The sequence below is a fragment of the Chanodichthys erythropterus genome, chromosome 20 (assembly GCF_024489055.1).
Source record: "Chanodichthys erythropterus isolate Z2021 chromosome 20, ASM2448905v1, whole genome shotgun sequence".
NCBI lineage: Eukaryota > Metazoa > Chordata > Actinopteri > Cypriniformes > Xenocyprididae > Chanodichthys > Chanodichthys erythropterus.
In genome coordinates this window covers 7,234,434-7,257,750 of record NC_090240.1, presented here as the reverse complement: position 1 = coordinate 7,257,750, position 23,317 = coordinate 7,234,434, and the positions used below count along the sequence as shown (strand labels likewise).

Here is a 23,317-nt window from a genome sequence, read left to right as displayed (position 1 = left end):
AGTGGTTCAATATTAATATTATAAAGCAACAAGAATATTTTTGGTGTGCCAAAAAAAACTAACGACTTATGGCCGATTTCAAATCATTGCTTCAGGAAGCATCGGAGCACAATGAATATTTGTTTATATAAAGCATATACAGGTGCTGGTCATATAATTAGAATATCATCAAAAAGTTGATTTCAGTATTTCCACTCAAAAAGTGAAACTTGTATATTATATTCATTCATTACATACAGACTGATATATTTCAAATGTTTATTTCTTTTAATTTTGATGATTATAACTGACAACTAAGGAAAATCCCAAATTCAGTATCTCAGAAAATTTGAATATTGATACGAAAAATATGAATATGTTACGTAACAGTCGGGGTGTACGCCCCCAATATTTGCATATGCCATCCCATGTTCCCAACATTATGAAAGGGTTAGACCAGGGCAGAACGTCTGGATCTGTGCACAGCTGAATCAACAGACTAGGTAAGCAAGCAAGGACAATAGTAAAAAATGGCAGATGGAGAAATAATAACTGACATGATCCATGATAACATGATATTTTTAGTGATATTTGTAAGTTGTCTTTCTAAATGTTTTGTTAGCATGTTGCTAATGTACTGTTAAATGTGGTTAAAGTTACCATCGTTTCTTACTGTATTCACGGAGACAAGAGCCGTCGCCATTTTCATTTTTTAACGGCTAATGTAGCATTAGCTGTTAGCCACAGAGCATAGCCTCAAACTCATACAGAATCAATGTAAACATCAAAATAAACACTGTACTTACAAGATTAGACATGCTGCATGACGAACACTTTGTAAAGATCCATTTTGAGGGTTATATTAGCTGTTTGAACCTTTATGTTGTTTAAGGCAAACGTGAACTCTTGGGGCGTGGAGCACGAGATTTAAAGGGCCACACACCCTGAATCGGCTCATTTCTAATTATGCCCCAAAATAGGCAGTTAAAAAATGAATAAAAAAAATCTATGGGGTATTTTGAGCTGAAACTTCACAGACACATTCAGGAGACACCTTAGACTTATATTACATCTTTTTTTAAAAAGGGCACTTTTAAGTGGTCTCTCAGTCTAGTTCTGTAGGCTACACAATCATGGGGAAGACTGCTGACTTGACAGTTGTCCAAAAGACGACCATTGACACCTTGCACAAGGAGGCCAAGACACAAAAGGTCATTGCAAAAGAGGCTGGCTGTTCGCAGAGCTCTGTGTCCAAGCACATTAATAGAGAGGCGAAGGGAAGGAAAAGATGTGGTAGAAAAAAGTGTACTAGCAATAGGGATAACCGCACCCTGGAGAGGACTGTGAAACAGAACCCATTCAAAAATGTTTGGGAGATTCACAAAGAGTGGACTGCAGCTGGAGTCAGTGCTTCAAGAACCCCTACGCACAGACGTATGCAAGACATGGTTTCAGCTGTCGCATTCCTTGTCAAGCCACTTGACAGCGGACAACAACAGACAGCGTCAGAAGCGTCTCGCCTGGGCTAAAGACAAAAAGAACTGGACTACTGCTGAGTGGTCCAAAGTTATGTTCTCTGATGAAAGTAAATCAGGGTCCCAGAGTCTCGAGGAAGAGAGGAGAGGCACACAATCCACGTAGCTTGAGGTCCAGTGTAAAGTTTCCACAGTCAGTGATGGTTTAGGGTGCCATGTCATCTGCTGGTGTTGGTTCATGCTTCCTGCTGGTGACCAACTTTATGGAGATGCAGATTTCATTTTCCAACAGGACTTGGCACCTGCACACAGTGCCAAAGCTACCAGTACCTGGTTTAAGGACCATGGTATCCCTGTTCTTAATTGGCCAGCAAACTCGCCTGACCTTAACCCCATAGAAAATCTACGGGGTATTGTGAAGAGGAAGATGCCATATGCCAGACCCAACAATTAAGAAGAGCTGAAGGCCACTATCAGAGCAACCTGGGCTCTCATAACACCTGAGCAGTGCCACAGACCGATCGACTCCATGCCATGCCGCATTGCTGCAGTAATTCAGGCAAAAGGAGCCCCAACTAAGTATTGAGTGCTGCACATGCTCATACTTTTCATGTTTATAATTTTCAGTTGGCCAAGATTTCTAAAAATCCTTTCTTTGTATTGGTCTTAAGTAATATTCTAATTTTCTGAGATACTGAATTTGGGATTTTCCTTGTCATAAAAAGATTAAACAACTGAGGCACCTGCATGTTCTTGAACATGTCTGGGGGACACATGGTTAGGTGCATGGTTTGGCACTGCAAGGATGATCAGCTGTCCTTCTGTCTCCTTGTAACAATGTCTTAGGCATCTTACATTACATACATTACAGTTTATTGCTCTGTTCACATCTGCAGTCCTCATGCTTCCTGCAGCAGGACTATAGCAGGTTCACATAGGTATCTTGGGTATCTTTTTCCTGCAGTTTCTCAGAGTAAATAGAAACTAAGATCTCTTTACTGTTTACTGGAACTCTTTACTGGAACTGTGACTTTAAGACACTAGATAATTAAAATGAGATAATTAAAGACTGTTCCTCAAGTGCATGTGCAATAATTGTTTGTTTCACTCAAATGCTTATGAAGAAGAATGCTGGATAGCGATCGTGCGTTCGGTTGAGTTATGCAAGTGGTTAAATATACTTGCACCTCGACCTCAATGCTTTTATGACGTGAGATTAATGTAAACACAGCTCCCTGCGAACACCCTTGTAATTCACTTTGACCTTTTCAAACTTTATGAATGAATATTTTAGGTTTAAGTGGTGTGTGAAAAGGAACTGGAAGCAGGCAGAGCCCCCAAAGCCCTCTCATCTGCATGTGTCTGATGTTGAGTATGGTAGAGGTTAGCTATGGATGTCACCAGCTCGGTCAGCTGTGGGCGATCTATGGCAGTCCTCCTTCCATCCACCACAACTGTGTCAAGTTCAAAAATTGAGAAGTGGGATGAAGTTTCCCTTTTTTGCTGTTAATTTGTTTCCTTTACATCAGCTGTGTCTCTACATTATTCTGACAAGACAAGTCTAAAGGGATTTGGAAGGATGAGGAAGGACAGAGGGGAGAGAGAAAAGAAAAAGGAACACACTGCCATCCAGTCCTCCACCAGAAGGATGAACTCCTCGGTGATGCCTGGCACTGGATACAGCCACCCCTCCAACACCAAGACGCTCCATCCCACCACCTTGAGCGTCCATGGCGGCAGACTCTGCACAACCCATACTAGATGGCACCATGTCTTTCCTGCAGCTCTTTAACAGCGCGTTACTCCTTCCTCCCTGGTTTCGGCACCAATGTAACGATGCTCAGTTCAGGCAAACGAGGAACGTAACGTTAATGGAAAAAATAAACATAAACAACAAAACGAAAAAGTAAGCTGCAGCCCCTCATGGACAACTGCCGCACATACACCAAATAAAACAACATAAAGTCCCAGGCCTGGTCCTCTCGTCTTCCACTGTCGTCACTCCTCCTTTTATCCTCCTGGAGCTCCTCCATGGGACTCGAGACCGGTGTAAATCACAGGTGTCACTCATTAACACTCGCTCCGCTCCCACAGCTCTCGGCCCTGCCCTGCTCATCACACAGCTCTTATTGTATGTCAGGCTCTTGAGGTTACACAATTATTTTTGATCATGAATGAGTTACAAATTAAAAAGTGTAGTCATTTTTAGGCTCATGACTCCTAATCCGCTGTATTTAATAATATGGAATATATATGCAAGAAATATGAAGCCATATTCAGTCAATTAAATTAAATGTACAAGTAAAACGTGTTACACATTATTTTCTGCATAATCAATTTTATTTTATTGTATTTTTACATACAGCACAGGGGCTAAAGAAGCATCGCTGACAAGCTCCAAACTTGACTCGTTATATTCCCGCTACATTACAGATACAGTCCAGCATGACTTATCTCTCATCAGAGTTTAGATTTTACACATAGAGGCAGTTTTTGTTTGAAATACCATTCTGACTACCTTTTTATTGTCGTTTTAGTGCGTAAATTTACAAATAGAAGGCAGAGGTAAGAGAAGGTTACATACATTATCAAGATATCCCATAAAGCTGGGAAGGATGGTGACGTGCTCACTGTGTGGGTTCACTTGAGCTCTTTTACAGCTGTTCAAATAAAACCATGCACTGCACTTCCACCCGTTTTACTCATGTTCTTTTCGTAGGAAAATAGATTTTAATGCGTACACAGGTTACATACATTTGTTGTAAATATTCCTAATATTCTGATTTTAACCAGGCGGTTGCAGCATGACTTTGATCAGTACAATTCAGGATGGTGTATGAGAGGCATATGTTAAAAAATACAAATAATGTTATGAAGTAGTGAACGCAACCGTAATTACAGTCTGAAGATGTTTCTGCTCTTTGGATAGAGCCAGAAAATTCTCTAGAATGATATCAATAAAATACTATGAAATCAAATTTAATAAGTATTGGTAACATGTACCATGGTCTGACATTGTGATGATGTCATTATACTATAGTAAGCCCATAATGACATTGTCACTGCTCTTCCCAGCAAATGCACTTAATGATAATTCCATACATATTCACAACAATATTGTCATTCAGAAAAAGTAGAATAAAAAATTGCATTGTACTTCTGACCTGTTTTCTAATGGCTTCTAACCTAAAGGTCAGATTAATTGTGATAAATAGGACTGGGGGGAAAAAATGCTCTAAATCTATAATTGAGCATGAGACCATGGATATGGTATAAATACAACAATAATAAAGATATTAAAAGTGAAAACATACCAAACGATAATTGTAAAAGATTACTTACATTCAGAATATGAACCATCAATATGTTCGTTTCTACATCTTCAATTTGTGTCTATTTATCATAAGCTGAACTCACTGCCATCAGGCCATTTCCTTTAATACACTAGATGCAGGCAGGAACAGCCCGACTACATATATTTCAAAGAATGCCCACAAAACTGATGACGTTAGACAAATGTGTGATAGATTATATTGTATGACTGTTATTGTTAGTAATAATTTACTGTACATCATTTGCACTGCTTGAGTGTTATTATTTGCAAGCTGATAGACTGATGTCACAGACACTCAAGCACGGGAGTTATCAAACTCTGTAAGGCAACACGACTGGGTTTAGCCTCAGCGTTACAGGAGAACAGCAGGCACAGCCTCACACTACATCAACTAGCCTAGCACTACATCTCATGCTGTTATCTGCTGCAGGAAATCAATTCAAAGTTTAAAAATATGTTAGTGTCAAAATCACAAAATTTGGCTTTAGTGCAGCGGCTGTATGTACTTCAAAGGGATTTAACATAATAAATTGCATCAAAAACACCATTATTTAAAAAGCTTACTTGGGTAACACACTTGGGCAACAATACAAATATGATACACATTTAAAAGCCCTGAACTTTGATTATTAAGACACAGAGAGACACACACATGGTAGAATAATTTTTCGCACATACTGTATTATAAAACATGAATAAAAAAATGTAAAGATACAAAAATTACACAAAAAAAATGTAAAGATAAAAAATAAATAAATAAATAATATGATGATATATAAACCAAAATATATTAGCCTCTATGAAATAAAATATATGCATGTATTTCGTACAAAAAAGAACATACACATGAATACAACTCAAAAAATACTAACATTTTTTAAGCGCAAATGGGAAAAGAATGCCTTCAAATCATAATGAAATGTCAAAGGAATTTCTCTTTTCAGCCTCGTGTTGCCTGTGATCGTACAGGAACATCGCAGTGATTCTAGCTCATGTTGTCTACATAAGGCATTGTTCAGAGACGCAGCAGAAATCTGTTCGTTTTGCTGCATCTGACTCTAATCTTTAGCCTGAACAGTGAAAAACTGAACAGTACTTGTTACAAAGCCAATTTAAATCTGTCAGATTCAATTTCATTCTTTGTTTGTGTGGAAAAGTGTTCAAATTCACTTGTTTCTGATTACCTTTTCACTAAATAGTGAGCCGTCTCATGTATCGGAGTGTCTTGTCAACATTATCTTTTTTGTTGCACAGTAGAAGCTGCAGTGCTGACATCTGCTCTGTAGATACAGTAAATATTAACTACGCTCTTTACACAATCAGATTCAGAAAAAGACAGTGCTGGAAGTCACTCCTACAGATCCCATTTTCAAAACTATTCGCATTTGAGCGGCATGTGAACAAGGCCTAAATCTGTCCTGAACCCTCGAACGGCTGTATTCCCCTGACTGTGTCTGTAGTCTATCACAAGTTATTCTACCAAAATTCAGCAAGAGGACTTAGTGGAACACCTTCCAGTTCAGACATCACTTGCTGTAAACTGGGAAGAAGCGAGGTGAGCGTTGTAAACAGTTTTCAGTGCTCGGATGGAATGTTATAAGCAATTGTCCTGCACTTTATTGGTGTCTGTCGGATGCATGTGAGTGTGAAGCCAGCGGTTTGTGTGCGGATGATGTTTCTCGTGTCATATGATAATGACTGTCTGTCCTGAAATCAATATCCTGTCTAATACCTTCAGTGCCTCTCATTTAAATGGTCAAGGACGTGCGAGTGTTAATTTGGCCCCAGAATTCCTGTCACAGAAGTGGGGAAGCTGATGCTGGGTGGAGGCATGTTGGGATTGAGGGGAGACGTGGCGCCTGAGCTGTCATGACCGGTGTGAGTGCGTGGATCCCTGCGCCCGCTGTACTGGCCGATGAAGGAGCCGTCCTCGTTGAACTGGATGTCAACACTGTCTCCATAGTCGGCTAGACTGTCGCTACTGCTGCGTTTGCTCTCGCAGACAGACGGCTGACCGGTGGAGCACTTCTCAATACTGATGGAGAGACAGATCAGAGGCTTCGGTTACAGCAGGAAATAATCAGTGCACAAGGATGAGAGTCAGTGAATGCACTTACCTCTCCAGAGATCTATGTGCGCAAGCGTGAAAATAGAGAGAATTATGAATGGAGAGAATTATTAACACTGTAATAAGACAGAATTGGATAACTGCACTTACCTGTACTCTCCAAACTCTCCTTCTTTTATTGGTCGGGCCAAAGCTTCCCCCTGACCGTCCTCTTTTTTTTTGACTGAAACCAAAAAAATAGAAATGACTTTCAGTATCTATCAAAAGTGGTCCATTTTGCTACCAAAACAGCTCTGACTCGTCGAGGCATGGACTCCACTAGACCCCTGAAGGTGTGCTGTGGTATCTGGCACCAAGACTTAAGCAGCAGATCCTATAAGTCCTAAGATTTTCGAGATGGGGCCTTCATGGATCGGACTTGTTTGTTCAGCACATCCCACAGATGCTCAACTGGATTGACATCTGGGGAATTTGAAGGCCAAGTCAACAACTCAAACTTCTTGTTGTGCTGCTCAAACCACTCCTGAACCATTTTTGCTTTGTGGCAGGGTGCATTATCCTGCTGAAAGAGGCCACAGCCACCAGGGAATACCATTTCCATGAAAGGGTGTACATGGTCTGCAACAATTCTTAGGTAGGTTATGTCAAAAGTAACATCCACATAGATGGCAGAACATTGCCCATCACACTGCCTCCGTCGGCTTGCCTTCTTCCCCTAGTGCATCCTGGTGCCATGTGTTCCCCAGGTAAGCAACGCACACACACCCGGCCATCCACGTGATGTAAAAGAAAACTTGATTCATCAGACCAGGCCACCTTCTTCCATTGCTCCGTGGTCCAGTTCTGATGCTCACATGCCCACTGTTGGCGCTTTCAGCGGTGGACAGGGGTCAGCATGGGCACCCTGACTGGTCTGCAACTATGCAGGCTTATACGCATAAACTGTGATGCACTGTGTATTCTGACACCTTTCTATCAGAACCAGCATTAACTTCTTGCGCAATTTGAGCTACAGTAGCTTGTCTGTTGGATCGGACCACATGGGCCAGCCTTCGCTCCCCACGTGCATCAATGAGCCTTGGCCACCCATGAACCTGTCGCTGGTTCACCACTGTTCCTTCCTTGGACCACTTTTGATAGATGCTGACCACTGCAGACCGGGAACACCCCACAAAAGCTGCAGTTTTGGAGATGCTGATATCGCCCTCACATATGACTGGAATGTCCGTCAGCCATTAGAAACAAGCATTAAATCTATGCCGCTGCATCAGGAAGAGATAATGTACCATCAGTCAGAGCCTCATTATTATCAAGCTCAGATCACTTGATATTCACCATTTTGATCTGCCTGCATTGACGATGACATCAGTTTTCTCCAGTGCTGATATATAGATAAATTAACTAAATTAATAACTATTGATTTTTAAAACAGAATGAATCAATACTGAATTTATTTAAGCTGGACAGTGATACCATTTTCTTCTGAAGATTCTGTGCAGCCAAAATGAGTTGCCAGTTTTCACTGTAAAGCTGCTTTGACACAATCTGCATTGTAAAAAAGCGCTATATAAATAAAGGTGATTTGACTTGACTTGATTATATATGTCTGCTTGACCAAATAAAATCCAATTTAATTTGAGCTGAAACAATTCTATTTTTTGAGAAGAAGAGCGTGAAGTGATATGAGAACTTGCTGCCATCCATCACCAAGAAAATTTAAAAATCAATAGAGACTTGCAACTTATGAAAGATGTGTGTGTTACCTGAGTACTTCCCTCCTTTGCTCTTCTTGATGTAGCACAGAATGAGCAGCACCAACAGCAGCAGAATCAAGGCGCTGATAAGTCCAATGAACCAGCCCTGGGTCGCAAAGCTACTGGGCAACTCGAGCAGCGCTGAGAAAGAGACGACACACAGCGGATGAGAGCATGTAACCCATGATACCATCCAGGGACACTTTTGACTGGCCTGTACCTGGTCCATTCGTTTGGAAAGCCCAGGAATTGTTTCCGGGCAATATCTGAAGGTGGTACCAAACACCTGGATTCAGTCCCTGCAGCTGATAGAAGGCCTGTGTGGAGTTGACCTGCTCCGACTCTTCCCATTCACCACCATCTACACACACACACAAACAACATCATCATTGTTGAATTCAGCTTCATTTGGCTTTCAGGTGTTCTCAACATCTGTACAAAACCTCTACCAAACCACTACATCAGGGGTGTCCAGACTCAGTCCTGGAGGGCCACTGTCCTGCAGAGTTTTGCTCCAACCAGCTCCAAAACAGGGGTTGGAGCTGAAATCTGCAGGACAGTGGCCCTGCAGGACCGAGTTTGGACACCGCTGCGCTAAATGAAGCACACTGTATCACTGATAGCGTTTCACTTATATTTCACACCTGTTCAGCTTTGAGACTTAATAAATTAGGTCAAATGATATGTTTATACAGTATGCTTCAGTGTTTATTTGAACATGCAAAAATAAACAATGCAAAACTAAATACAAATTATGATTAATCTATCATAGCTAATAATGACTTATCATAGCTTTAATGACTGTAATCAAGATATGATGATATCCTGAAAACATCTTTTCCTCTATCATACTAAATAGATTAAACAGATTTGTCTAAACCTTGATCAGACTCTCACCACTTTTTTGGATGTAACGGAATCTAAAGGCAAAGTTACGGTGTCTGTCTCCTGGCACCCAACTGAGGTTGACCGATGTTTCTCCAGCAGTCACGTTGATTACAGATGGTGGTTCTGTGGAGGGATACATGTAGATAAGACTTGACAAAATATTATTTTGTGTCTTGAGATTACAAACAACGAGAAGGCTGAAATGTTAACTCTGCAGTTTCACCTCCATCCAATAGGGTGGCGCCCTGCCTTTTTATAGGCTCCCCATCACCAGCGGCGTTGCGTGCTCTAAGGTAGAAGAGGTAGTGGCTCTGAGGATTCAGACCCTTCAGTGTGAACTCCGTAACAGTGGGCAGATCAATGGACTCCACCGGCTGTGGGCTCGAGCTTCCAGGCACAACTTAACAGAGGACAGAAGAGAAGCCAATCAGAACAAATATTTGATAGAGGTGTTCATCAATGACCAATAACTCATTCTTTTAAAAGCACTGATTTATAACAGCATTGTCATGATCGCAGTGTTGTGTCTTGCATTTTGTAAGGACTTTTATGTTGAGGTGTATTCTCAATTCCCATTGTTTCTGTTCACTTCCTGTGTTTGGCTCCTGTTTTGCTTTGTACCTTGTTTGTCACCATAGTTACCCTCATTAGTTCCCATGACAACATATCACCTACACCTGTCTCTCGTAACCCTTTTGTTAACCTGTCTATTTAAACTTCTGTGCTTCAGTTCAGTTGTTAATTCCTTAAATGTAATTTTTGATACTACTTTTTATTCTAAAGCTTAAATATTCAGGAAATATACTCATAATGCAATATTACAGGGCCCCTATAGAGCCGGATGTTTGACCTACTCTCTTGGTACTGCAGCAGGTATCCTGTGATCACTCCGTTGGGATTGTGAGGAGCTTCCCAGTGCAGAGTGACCTCTGTCTCAGATGGGCTCTCAAAGGTCAAGGATGAAATTGGTCCGGGAGCTAGAGTAGATGCCAGAGGAGCACACGGTCAATTAATCTGAATCCACATTCATAGAGGTTTCCACATGCACTTTGAAAAGTGACCTTACCGCCTTCTGGAGTGCTAAAGTGATACTCCATTGAATGAGGACCTTCACCTCTGCTGTTGAAAGGTGCCACTGTCAGAGTATAGTTCGAGTATAAGTGCAAGTTGCTCACGACCTCCTCCACTTTGTGTGCAGGAACCTCAATCACTCTGTTCTTGTCCGCGGCATGAGATCGCATTGCCGGGCTTCGTCGGCTGTGAGTTCTGGGGCCCTTCCTTCTCATATGGATCTCAAGAGAAAAACAACCCAGGATCACACTTTATATTAGGTGGCCTAAACTATGATGTACTTAACCATTTGATGCAATTTACTTTAAATGTAATAAAAATGCTCCAACATATATATACATATTAAGTACTTGTACTTAATGAACAAGTGTAGTTACACTTTACCCCTAACCATAACCCAACCATCTCTCCAAAACCCAAAACTCTTAACCACTATAATCCTGACCCACCCTTATTCCTAAACCAAAACAAATCTCATGCTCATCAGCAGTAAATGTGGGAATTTTCCAGAACAACCTGTAGTTACACAGAAAATCATAGTCATGTAGGTGTTTTATGTTAGTACATAGTAGTTAAGGCCACCCCTTGTAAAGTGTGACCGAACCCAGCAATGGTAATCGGCAGCCAAATGCAGAAACTGAATTATAGTTCAAAGATGGTGTACCTTGTAGCCCAACAAGTGTCCGCGGACAGATTCCGGGCTGACTGGACTCCATCTAACGATGACTGCAGTTTTGTTCAGCTCGTCGACTGTTACTTTTGATGGAGCTTCCAGAGGTACTGTGAGAGATTGAGATTCTTTGTCAAAAGATTTCTAATAAAAACACTGTTTTCAGAATCTGAATCAAAGCAGAGTTTTTTTTTTTACTGAAAACTACAGGTTTTTTTTTACTGTTACAGTTTTTCCCAATTGTTTACACACTAAAATTAAAACTTGAAACACAATCACCAAAACCTGAAACTCAGGTCCAAAATCCCTAAACCAAGTCTGCAAAACTGCAAGCATAGTTCCTGCTTTACACTCAGTTTTCAATTCTAAATCACTCTGTTTGCAAAACTCTACACACAGTTCTCTCGTCTACAGCAGAAGGAGGCAGTGGAAGATGAAGAATGGTTCAGGCTGGGCAAAGAGTTCAACCCAACCTGAGCCACTACATGGCTGCTCTCCATACACTAAATATACTGCTTTAGTTAATGAGGTAGTTGTTGTAGTGTTTAAGTTTACATACTGCATAGTATTTAGGGATGTAGAATATGGTCATGCAGAATAGGGCATTAATATGTGCTTTACAAGTACTAATATGCAGGCTAATAAGCCATAACATTAAACATATTTCATGTTTCCTCCAAACAATGTTTTCTTAAGTAATATGTTGAGGCTGGTGTTGTAGAAAATGCATAATTGCCATTTAATTGGTTTGAATGAATGATTCAATGACTCACTCATAAAGACTTGCTTCATTACTGGATGAATCAGCATTTTTGAACAAATCTCTTGAATGAATGATTCAACGACAAATACACTTGTCACCAACTTCTGGTGTGATGATGTAATTGATACAGTTTTTATTTAAAGCGTCAAGTTAATTTCTAAAGGTGATTTACTCTATTTGCTGCTCGCAATGTTTTTGTGCTGAATTTTTATCACTTTCGTAGACTATTAAGAGAATAAAAGATAGCAATCGCTTTCATTTCCATAAAAATCTTTTAAATGTTAAAGGTACAATTTGTGATATTTTTTTCCGCTAGAGGTCGCTAGAAGCCTATTGAAAACAAAGGCGTAGTTTGATGACGCCAAGTTTTAGAGCGGAAACTTGGGACATGTGGTTTCCATCTCAACGGACGGTGCAAAAGAATAGGGATTGGAGTCTGGAAGAACTCATGTTCGTGGATGCAATTATTAATGTAGTATGAAGCAGAGCAGGACTGAGTGTTGCGGGAGCTGAATGAGGAGCTGGAGCGATTGATCAACACACCTCACGAGCAGCGGGACGTTTATTATGACACAGTCGCCGGCGCCGCTTCCGCTTTTCCGGTCATGAGTTTACGGGAGCTGTCCTTGTCGACAGAACCAGCAGCAGATGGTAAACAGTAATTATGTTCCATAAATAAGTAACACAATACACCATAAAACGTGCAAGAAGTAAATAAGGAACTGCTTGAAGCAAGCTAGTGGTTTGGACGCTAGACACTACTTCCGCATTTGTCCACGGCACTGTTGTCATGTGGTTTCTACGTCAGTAAAGGCGGTAACAAAGGCGGTAACTGACGTCATTGACAGGCGACTGCACTGCCCCGTGTCACTGTTTAGAATGGGAATTTTCTCATGATTTACAAGTAGTTGAAAACATTAAAGATGTTGTTAGTAATCAGCTGGACAAAATATATAACACTAGCCTGGTGGTTTTTGGATATTTTACTGCAAAAATCTTACATATTGTACCTTTAAATGTTATAGTTTTCTCATGTTGGGAATGGGAAGTGTTACATACAAAACACAAATTTACTGCATTTTTGAAATACTGTAAATGAGTTTGTTTATCACTATATTGCATGTATATTAGAGTAAGTATATGTTACTGTACTACTGTAACATTTTTTGTAAAATCAGGTGTAAAATCAACAATGCAAAAGCAATAAACCTACTAATGGGATATTCATAGTAGTGTTTTGAGTTGAGCACATCAGTGTTTTGTTGTTTAGTAGGCAGGCAGTCGTGGCCTAATGGTAAGAGATTCAGACTGGTAACCCAAAGGTTGCGGGTTCAATTCTCAATACCAGCAGGAAATGATTAATGTGCCCTTGAGCAAGGCACTAACCCCCAATCACTCCCCGGGCACCACAGTGAATGGCTGCCCACTGTGTCCACATTTTGCATTGTGCGCATGTGTGTGTGTGTTCAGTACTCACAACTAATGTGTGTACACTAACTGGATTGGGTTCAGTGCAGAGGACAAATTCTGAATATGGCCTTCACATGTCATTTTCACTTTAGATATCTTCATATGACATGTTTGCATGTGTGAGTGTGTGTCATTTTGGTATAAAACAATTTTTGAAAGTGATAAAATAGTTGCAATGTTTGTAGAGTTTTGAGTTTGTAGTTTTGTGCCTATAGTTTTGGGAAAGCGGACCAAAGATTCAGCAAAGGTGTATAAATAATTGGGAAAAACTGTAAGAGATGGTGGTGAGAATCTTCAGAATTGCTGTTCAAAAAGTAGAAAGCTTTCTGATCAACAAAAAACTGGCACTAAATAGTGTAAAAGTAACCTGGACCATTATGGAAATGCTAGGCTAAGATAAAACAAAGCATGAGGCAAAACTAATGCAGCAGGCCTTCACAAACTCATCTAGATATTAAGAAACGCACTGTCTTCTCCTGAGTAGCCGATCTTTGCAACTGGTTCTGGTCCAGCACCAAGCTCATTAGCTGCATGAACTTTAATCTCAAAGGGGATGAAGGTCCCAGTGTCGTTCACAATGAACGGAGGATTTGAGACGCTGCTTTCCTTCCAGTGTAGATCTCTGTCTGAAGATTGACGCCAGTAGATCTTGTACTTAAATCCTGGTCCATTAAATTGCCGTCGCTCCAGTTCCTTTCAAATGCAAGAAAGGAAAAGAGATTAAATATGTCAAAGCCATCTTCTCTTTGTCATGTGCAATATGGCTCTCTCTTTTGTAGAAGAATTTTCTCCAGTTGAATATTGTTAATCACCTTCCATGTGATGACCATACTGTTTGGATCAATAGACACAGTCGTCACATTCTCCGGGTTCATGTCAGGTTCTGTGTGCAAGAGAGATTGTTAATACAATAAGACTTTCTTAACTCTTTCACAACTAGTGTTTTTAAAAAAAAAAGTATATGACTTTAGGGGGACGTTCCATTTTGGTTATTTTATGGTCACATAAGAACGTTATAAAGAGCATATTTGGGATATTAACAGAACGTTCCCACACGGTCCTCTGTTGGTCATTTAATAACGTTCCCGATATGAGTTGAGGGGGACGTTCTATTTTGGTTATTTTATGGTCACGTGAGAATGTTACAAAGAGGACATTTGGGAAGTTAACAGAACGTCCTATAGTAATAGTCCCCTAAACATTCCCAGAACGTCCTGAATATTCCCTGAAGGTCCACCAAATAACGTCCCCCAACCATTAAAAGAACTCCACATCGTGACCGTCTCTAAACGTACTGAGAACGTTACTAGGAACTTTGGAACGTCCTTAATATCAGTGGGGAGGTTCTGAGAATGTTCTGGCAACATGAAATTTCTAGCGGGGTATGTACTCTACAGTATAACAGTAAAATTATGGAAAGGCAGAAAATTCCAAAGGCAGGGAAAGAGTTATTAATCATAATTACAGTGTTTCTTACAAATGTTAATGCTTAGAAACTGAAAGACATTTTTGGTAGATCCTTAGAAAATTTCCAAAATGCTCTCATGGCAACTATTTTATGTTTTGGTCAGTTGGTAGCTAATTCCTACAATGTTGTTCGTACATTTTCATACAATCTGCTTACACCCCATTGACGTTTAGGTTCAGGAGTGGTCATGCACTGTACAAATTCATACAAAACCACCATTTTGTGAAACAGATCAGGATGTAACTTCCATTGTATTTTTCCATGTATTTCAAGGATTAGTTCACCTAAAAATGAAATTTATGTCATTAATTACTCACCCTTGTGTCGTTCCACATCCATAAGGCCTTCGTTCATCTTCAGAATACAAATTAAGATATTTTTGATGAAGTCTGAGAAGTTTCTGTCTCTCCATAGAGATCCAACACAACTTTATTTACAAAATAATATTATCCAAAGCATGTTCACTTAACATTGTCAGCTCTCGTGTGAACACAAAACGTACATGTTGTGATGCTCTCATGAACACTCACGCATGTGAGCTGTGTTTATGCACGAGTCTGAACACAAAACGCATGGGTCTTGAAGCTCTGTGAATGCATGTTGCAGATCAATATTTATTAAGTAAAGTGGTGAATTATGTTTTTTTGCACAAACAAAGCACTCGCATCACTTCATAAAACTGAGTTTAAGCCACTGGAGTCACATGGAGTACTTTAATGATGTCTTTTTTCTACCTGTCTGGACCTTGGGGTTGTAGTTGTGTTGGATCTCTTTGGAGAGACAGAAACCTCTCAAAAAAACAAAACAATTAAAAAGTTCTTAATGTGTGTTCCCAAGATGAACGAAGATCTTACGGATGTGAAACAACACATGGGTGAGTAATTAATGACAGAATTTTCATTTTTGGGTAAACTATCCCTTTCAATGTTTCAGAGCTCAGAGTATCTTACTGGCAGCTGGGGTGCTGTACGAGTCCGAGGGAGGACTGGGCACGCTGCGTCCTATGCCATTAACAGCGCTGATCCGGAAGTGGTATGTGCTGTACGGCTGCAGATGGACCTCCAGGTGTTTGATGTCATGAGGAACTCTCTTAAACTCTTCCCACCGGGAAGATCCTGCTTGATACTGCTCCTCTTTCATCTCTATAATATACTCTGGTGGACAACAGAGAAGAAAGGTCAGAAAATCATAATGTAGCTGATTCATGAACAACAACAACAGCAAAAAAATGTCTTTTACTAATTTCACAAAGCAAACAACAAATGTCTGCTGTCTAGAGTCTGGATTTTTTTTTTTTTCTGATCATTTGGAGTGTACTGAGGATTTGATGAAAGGGGCACTCCATAATGCTCAATATATATATATATATATATATATATATATATATATATATATATATATATATATATATATATAAAGAGAGAATCCAAATGATTCTCCAAATGAGCAGATTTCGTATTAAAGCCACACCTTTCTACAAACATTAAGAAATTAGTGTCACTATAAGATTTTTACAATAAAACAGAGGTCAAAAAAATTGTATCTCAAGCCTTAGACCTGGGTTTCCCGATATCGTTGTCTCTTAACTGAAGATATCCCTTTTCTAGGCGTGTTCCCCGAATTATACCTTAGGAGGTTGCTTAAGGTATATCTTCTTAAAGGGTTAGTTCACCCAAAAATTCTGTCATTTATTACTCACCCTCATGCCGTTCCACACCCGTAAGACCTTCATTAATCTTCGGAACACAAATTAAGATATTTTAGTTGAAATCCGATGGCTCAGTGAAGCCTCCATAGCCAGCAATGACATTTCCTCTCTCAAGATCCATTAATGTACCAAAAACATATTTAAATCAGTTCATGTGAGTACAGTGGTTCAATATTAATATTATAAAGCGACGAGAATATTTTTGGTGCACCAAAAAAAACCAAAATAACGACTTATATAGTGATGGCCAATTTCAAAACACTGCTTCAGGAAGCTTTGCAGTGTTATAATTCTTCTGTGTCAAATCATAATTCGGATCGTATGTCGAACCGCCAAACTGCTGAAATCACGTGACTTTGGTGCTCTGAACTGCTGATTTGACACACTGATTCACTGTGCTCCGAAGCTTCCTGAAGCAGTGTTTTGAAATTTATATTATTAATATTGAACCACTGTACTCACATGAACATATTTAAATATGTTTTTAGTACCTTTATGGATCTTGAGAGAGGAAATGTCATTGCTCCCTATGCAGGCCTCCTGGAGCCATCGGATTTCAACAAAAATATCTTAATTTGCATTCCGAAGATTAACGAAGGTCTTATTATCTTATTATTACGGCATGAGGTTGAGTAATAAATTACACAATTTTCAGTTTTGGGTGAACTAACCCTTTAAGTGCGACGTTACCAGGTGCTGTCCATGGCGGCAGTGCTGAACTGGTTGATATCAGTGGCTCGAGAATCGATAATTCACTCTATACAGGGGCTGCTTCACTGTGTTATGTGAGAAAGTGGTGGTCTTTATAAAAGAAGCACCCCAGATGTAGAAATTGCATTTATCAGGGCTCATGGGATCTTATAAAAATAATCCAAATTGCAAACTAAATCTATTGTAATTTATCTATATTCTAGGGGCTCTATATTCTAGATCAGCCCCCAGCATGAGTTTAAGGTGACTATTATTTTAGAACGTATTAATTCCTTGGAGACGTGTCATGCTGCTGGCAGATATGTATGTATCGCGTTTATATCGTTTTTCCTTTTTTATTCAAAATATTCACAAAATTGTTAACTGAATTATATGATATATTCCGATTGTAAAATATGTGGAAGTGAATGTGTTTTGTCGCACAATGAGTTTGCACTGCAACAGCTGTCAGATTTACGAAATTTTCCCCAAAATACATACAAGAATGATTAAACTTTATCGCTTCATACACAACGTGTATCTGATATGAATAAAACACTTCATCAAATTATATAATTGAAAGGCTTATTATTGTAGCTTAGACAGCATAGCATAGACATCTGTGTATGGAATATGACAAGCGTGGAGTGCATCCGTCTCTGGCTCAGCACCAAAGCACATTTGAATTTAACAGTGAATCTTTGCATTTTATTCTTTACCATTATCCTAATTGAACACTGAGGCCCAGTTTCACAGACAGGGATTAGGCCTTAGTTTAATTAAGATATTTAGGTAGGTTTTATAAACGTTCTCTAGAATAAAACATTACTGGTGTTCATCTTGAGACAAAACAATGACACTGATATATTTTAAGATCTGTCAGCGCAAGTTACTTTGAGTTAAAACAGCTCAAACATGCATTTTAGTCTAGGACTAGTTTAAGCCTTGTGAAACCGGGGGTGGGTGTATTACAACTTCAGAATTAAATTTGTATAGACTGTTAACAGTGATAATTACGGAAGAGGATTAGGGCCAAGCAATAAAAAAAAAAAAAAAAAAGATTTCGAGAAAAAAATTGTAAAATTTCAAGAAAAAAGTCGAGATAAAATGTTGAGAATAAACTTGTTAAATTACGAGAAAAAAGTCGTTAAATTACAAGAACAAATTCATTAAATTATGAGAAAAAATGTCGTTAAATTTTGAGAAAAAAGTCTAGATAAAATGTTGAGAATAAACTTTAAATTATGACAATAAAGTCATTCAATTATGAGAAAAAAGTTGTTCAATTATGAGAACAAATTCGTTACTCGTAATTTAACGACTTTTTTATCGTAATTTAATGACTTTATTCTCAACATTTTATCTTGACTTTTTTCTCGAAATTTAACGACATTTTTCTCATAATTTAACAAATTTGTTCTCGTAATTTAACGACTTTTTTCTCGTAATTTAATGACTTTATTTTCAACATTTTATCTCGACTTTTTCTCGTAATTTAACAAGTTTTTTTCTCGTAATTTAACGAGTTTGTTCTCAAGATTTTATCACGACTTTTTTTCTCGAAATTTAACGATTTTTTTCTCGAAATTTAACAACTTTAATCTCGAGATGTTTTTATTTTTTTTATTATTGCTTGGCCCTAATCCTCTTCCGTAGTGCAGCTTAAGGTATAATTTAAGAACGACGTAGAGTTAAGAAGGTTTTGGGAAATCCAGCCCAGAACATTTTATTTCTATGGTGATGGTGATGACTTTGCAACTACTGTCAGCTAACTCTTATTAGAGTATTAGTAGATTGTAGTAGACTGCTAGTAGATTGTTAGGTTAGGGTTTGGGTTCATGTAGTTGCAAAGTTACTAGAATGTCTAAAGTGGATAATTTAAATAAAGTGTTACCGACCTTTCTAATGATTTATAGCTTGTCAAGATTAAATAAATACAATAAAACATAGAAAAGGGTCAATAAGTCAGGGTTCTGAATAAGTCAGTGATTAAAATTACCAGATATGGGACTGTTGTTTTCAGCGCCTGGCATCCAGGATAGGGTGACACTACGGTCCATCTTTTCAGACAACTCCAGAGCGTGAGGAGGACCAGGGATATCTGAGGACATCCAACACATGAATGTGCTTCAGAGCAATTAAATGTAAAACAGCACAGTATTTCATTATGTCTAGGTGGAAGGGACAGACTCACCCTGTACGGTGATTGAGCCGGTGGCGCTGTCTGAGTCGAGTTCAGTGCTGATCTCGCAGCTGTAGATTCCTGTGTCCTTCATCTGAACATCGGTGACCTTCAGAGATCCATCACGATCTTCAGTGTACCTGCAACCATGTGAAAAACGCATTTGTTAAACACCAGCAAAGCCAACAAAATATGGAATTCATCAATAAAATGCAGTTCATACAACATATAACATATGGTTTTACCAACACTGCGTTGAAGTTATTGTTATATGTGACGTTTACATATTCATGGGATTGTTTTGAACAATTATTGGCCAATGGCCGATAAAATTCCAATAAAATACATGCAGTACAATTAAATGAATGCAAATAGAAGAAGTTCTGTGATGTGTGTTTACTTGTCATCATTAGAAGATGCAGAGATCTTATGTCCGTCCTTCTTCCACTGAATTGTGGGATGTTTTAACTTGTGGTCCACTGTAAATTTGCACTGTAAAACAACATCATTTCCACGTACAACCTGTAGATCCTGGGGAGGCTCCACAATCTTAGTTCTGTCTGGAAACAACATAAAAAGAGTCATTTTACTTCCATAATGTGACATACATAGGAGAGGAAATGTGGGTCAGGGATGTAGTGAGAAATTGATGTTTGTGAATGTAAGTATGCAGCAGGTTTCTGAAGGATTGTTTCCCTCCTTAAACCTCACTGGATTGTGAAACATATCCAACGGTACCTTGTCTGTTTCAAATCTATTGTTATTTGCTATTGATGCCATAACCTATTACTTTAACTTTAATTAACATCAAATTACCGCATAAACTATTGGCAGTAATTTAGAAAAAGGCATCATCTACAACAGTAGCCTAAACACTGTCAAAAAACTGCTATTTGGCTAACATTAAAGGGTGTAAGATGTCATTTATTTCACCCATAAATGAAATAAAGTACTCACCCTCATGTCGTCCCAAACCTGTAAGACCTTTATTCATCTTCAGAACACAATTTAAGATATTTTTGATGAAATCAGAGGGTTTTTGAACCACAAATAGGCAGCAACGTCATTGCACCTTTTGAGGTCCAGAAAGGTATAAAAAAAAGACATCATTAAAATAGTTAACGTGACTACAGGGGTTCAACCTTAATATTACAAAGCAACGAGAATACTTTTGTGCGCAAAAACAAAACAAAAATAACCGTTGAACCATTGTCATACGTAGTGCAGGCTTCTTTGTTTACGCCAGAACGCCAGCTCAGTATTGATGACACTGAACACGTGAGCAGCATGAGGCGTGCATGTGATGCTGACACAGGATCTGGCCAATAATGAGCCGGCATTCGGACCTGTAAGGAAGCCTGCACTAAGTTCACTACGTATGACAATGGTTCAAATTGTTGAATAAAGTCGTTATTTTTCTTTTGTTTTTGCACACAAAAAGTATTCTTGTCACTTCATAATATTAAGGGTTTAACCCCTGTAGTCACGTTAACTTTTTTTTTTTTTAATACCTTTCTGGACCTCAAAAGGTGCAATGATGTTTCTGCCTATGTGTGGTTCCAAAACCCTGGGATTTTTCATCAAAAATATCTTAATTTGTATTCTGAAGATGAATGAAGGTCTTACAGGTTTGGGACAGCATGAAGATGAGTAATTAATGACAGAATTTTAATTTTTGGGTGAACTAACCCTTTAAGCAAGGGCCAGGATGGCCTTATTGACGCCAACCTCAAAAGCTCAAAGAAAAGAAAGTTGTTTCAGAGTTGGATTAACATGTTTATAAAATATTTTCACTGTAACCAGTAAGGTGCATTAAGAAAGCACATTGCTCAATTTTGAACTATGCTTCATGTGATGATGATTTTCTGAATTGAATCGGACACTTACTCAAGACCTCCAGCTGAGCACTGATGCTCCTGTTGCTGTTTCTCACTGAGCATGTGTAAAAGCCGCTGTCCTCTTCACTCACATTACTGATCTGAAGATTTCCATCAGCCATCGTAGACATTCTAGCATTAGCGTGAGCTGGACCACTGCCTAAAATCTCCCTGCAAACATTCATTCGCGCTGGATTATACACACAACAAGACAACATCACATCCGAACAAAAAGCATTCCTGCGGCTGGATTATTATAAGTGCATTCATATTCTCAAATTTCTCTGTTCCTGTTGCCTCAGCGACGATAAGCTTCTCCAATGAATGCATTTAAATGAATTATGATTCTAAATCCATGCTGAGCAAAACTCTACAGCAAGATTCTTACAATATGTATTATAAAATGATTACTTTATATTTGTAGCTATCATTAAAAAATCAGTTTAATTGAAAACTACATAAAAGATTACATGCATCTTTGCTAAGTAAATATAGGCTACAACTTATGCTCACCAGTCCACTTTAGGTAGCGGGGAACCGAAGGTTCGGCACTCCAGCAGGACGGTTTTCCCTGCGGTGGCCGTGTACACCAGCCCATCCGCCGTCAGGATCTGAGGAGGCAGCGCTGACCGACACAAGGTGAGGTACAGCCGTTACACAAATATCTCAAGAAAAACATTATGTTATTGGCATGAATGAGGTACAAAATGATGTTTGATTCATTTTTAAGCAAATAAAACTTTACATTGATTGGACTTTTTCTGGAGTGACATTATTTCCATCCTTTCTAATGCATCGTGTGACGATGCATTTGATCAAATTTGACACTAGTAATGCTCACCAGCAACATGGACCTGTGTGTTGACCAAAATATTGCCGTGTTTATTGGTGGCCTCGCACTGATAAATCGCTGTATCGCTGAACTGAACGTTGGTCAGGATCAGTGTCCCAGAACTCACATGCCGTCTGGTGTCCAAATCTGTCCCTACAACGCACAGAGAGACCAGGAAAAAGAACAGAAGCCTTTAGTCTACACGGAGAAACATTTTCTGAAAATATTGTTTAGATAAAAGGGAGCCTCTTTGTCATGTAAACAAAGATATATTTCCTATATTTTGGTGGCATTAACAGAAAAAATAAATAATAGTATTTAGGTTACAAGAACCTCAATTATTTCATTGATATAAATATTGGTTAATGTGAAACAGAGTGCAACTATTAAAACATTTAATTATTATTATTATTATTATTATTAGTGTTATAATGTCTTTTCCGTTAGTGTTTGGTGGTTTTGTTTCTGCTTCTGACAGGTTGTGGCATACAGTATAAGGTGACTGCAAACTTTTGTCTGTGATTCAGTGCAAACGTGTGTCTGAAAGTAATTTGGAAACAGTGTGGTGAATCTGTCAAGTACTGGCTTGTTCTCACAGAGGAAGCTATCTATATTTTAGGGGCTCTATATTCGAGCTGAGCCCACAGGGTGTTTTTTAAGGCGACTGTTATTTTAGAAGATTATTTTAGAACATATTAATTCCTTGGTGACGTTTCACCCCCCTAGAAATTTTACGTTCTCAGAACGTCCCACAGCCTAGTAACATTCCCAGTATGTTCAGAGATGGTCACGATGTGGAGTTCTTTAAGGGTTGGGGGACGTTATTTGGCGGACTTTTACAGAACATTCTAGATGTTCTCTGAATGTTTAGGGAACCATATTTTATTTGGAAATGTGATGTTACCAGAACATTCTCAGAATGTCCCTGCTGCCCTTGTCAAAAAAATTAGTTGAAAATTAGAGCAAAATTGACTAACAGAGTGGCTGTTCAAACAAAAACTCTAAAATTAAGGCAAAAAAAAAAAAAAAAATCCTAATTTGTCTTTAATATCTTACCAAAAAATGCGCTTTACAGGTACTTCCTGTAT

General features: G+C 38.9%; 1 protein-coding gene across 2 annotated transcripts in view; it reads right to left on the bottom strand.

Annotated features, from left to right (window-relative positions):
* Nucleotides 1-3,785: 3,785 nt before the first annotated feature.
* l1camb (L1 cell adhesion molecule, paralog b) overlaps nt 3,786-23,317 on the bottom strand; it is a 53,620-nt gene continuing 34,088 nt past the window's right edge. For both annotated transcript variants that reach the window (XM_067371032.1, XM_067371033.1), the window contains 18 exons: nt 22,239-22,382; nt 21,911-22,022; nt 21,408-21,568; nt 19,921-20,080; nt 19,533-19,660; nt 19,338-19,439; nt 15,891-16,094; nt 14,285-14,355; nt 13,940-14,165; nt 11,234-11,349; nt 10,565-10,790; nt 10,353-10,475; nt 9,722-9,898; nt 9,508-9,621; nt 8,831-8,971; nt 8,620-8,751; nt 7,007-7,079; nt 3,786-6,823 (listed from right to left, as the gene is read on the bottom strand). In XM_067371032.1, coding sequence (XP_067227133.1) covers nt 6,562-6,823; nt 7,007-7,079; nt 8,620-8,751; nt 8,831-8,971; nt 9,508-9,621; nt 9,722-9,898; nt 10,353-10,475; nt 10,565-10,790; nt 11,234-11,349; nt 13,940-14,165; nt 14,285-14,355; nt 15,891-16,094; nt 19,338-19,439; nt 19,533-19,660; nt 19,921-20,080; nt 21,408-21,568; nt 21,911-22,022; nt 22,239-22,382 — 2,672 coding nt within the window. In that variant the 3' untranslated portion in view covers nt 3,786-6,561. The remainder of the gene's footprint in view (nt 6,824-7,006; nt 7,080-8,619; nt 8,752-8,830; nt 8,972-9,507; nt 9,622-9,721; nt 9,899-10,352; nt 10,476-10,564; nt 10,791-11,233; nt 11,350-13,939; nt 14,166-14,284; nt 14,356-15,890; nt 16,095-19,337; nt 19,440-19,532; nt 19,661-19,920; nt 20,081-21,407; nt 21,569-21,910; nt 22,023-22,238; nt 22,383-23,317) is intronic.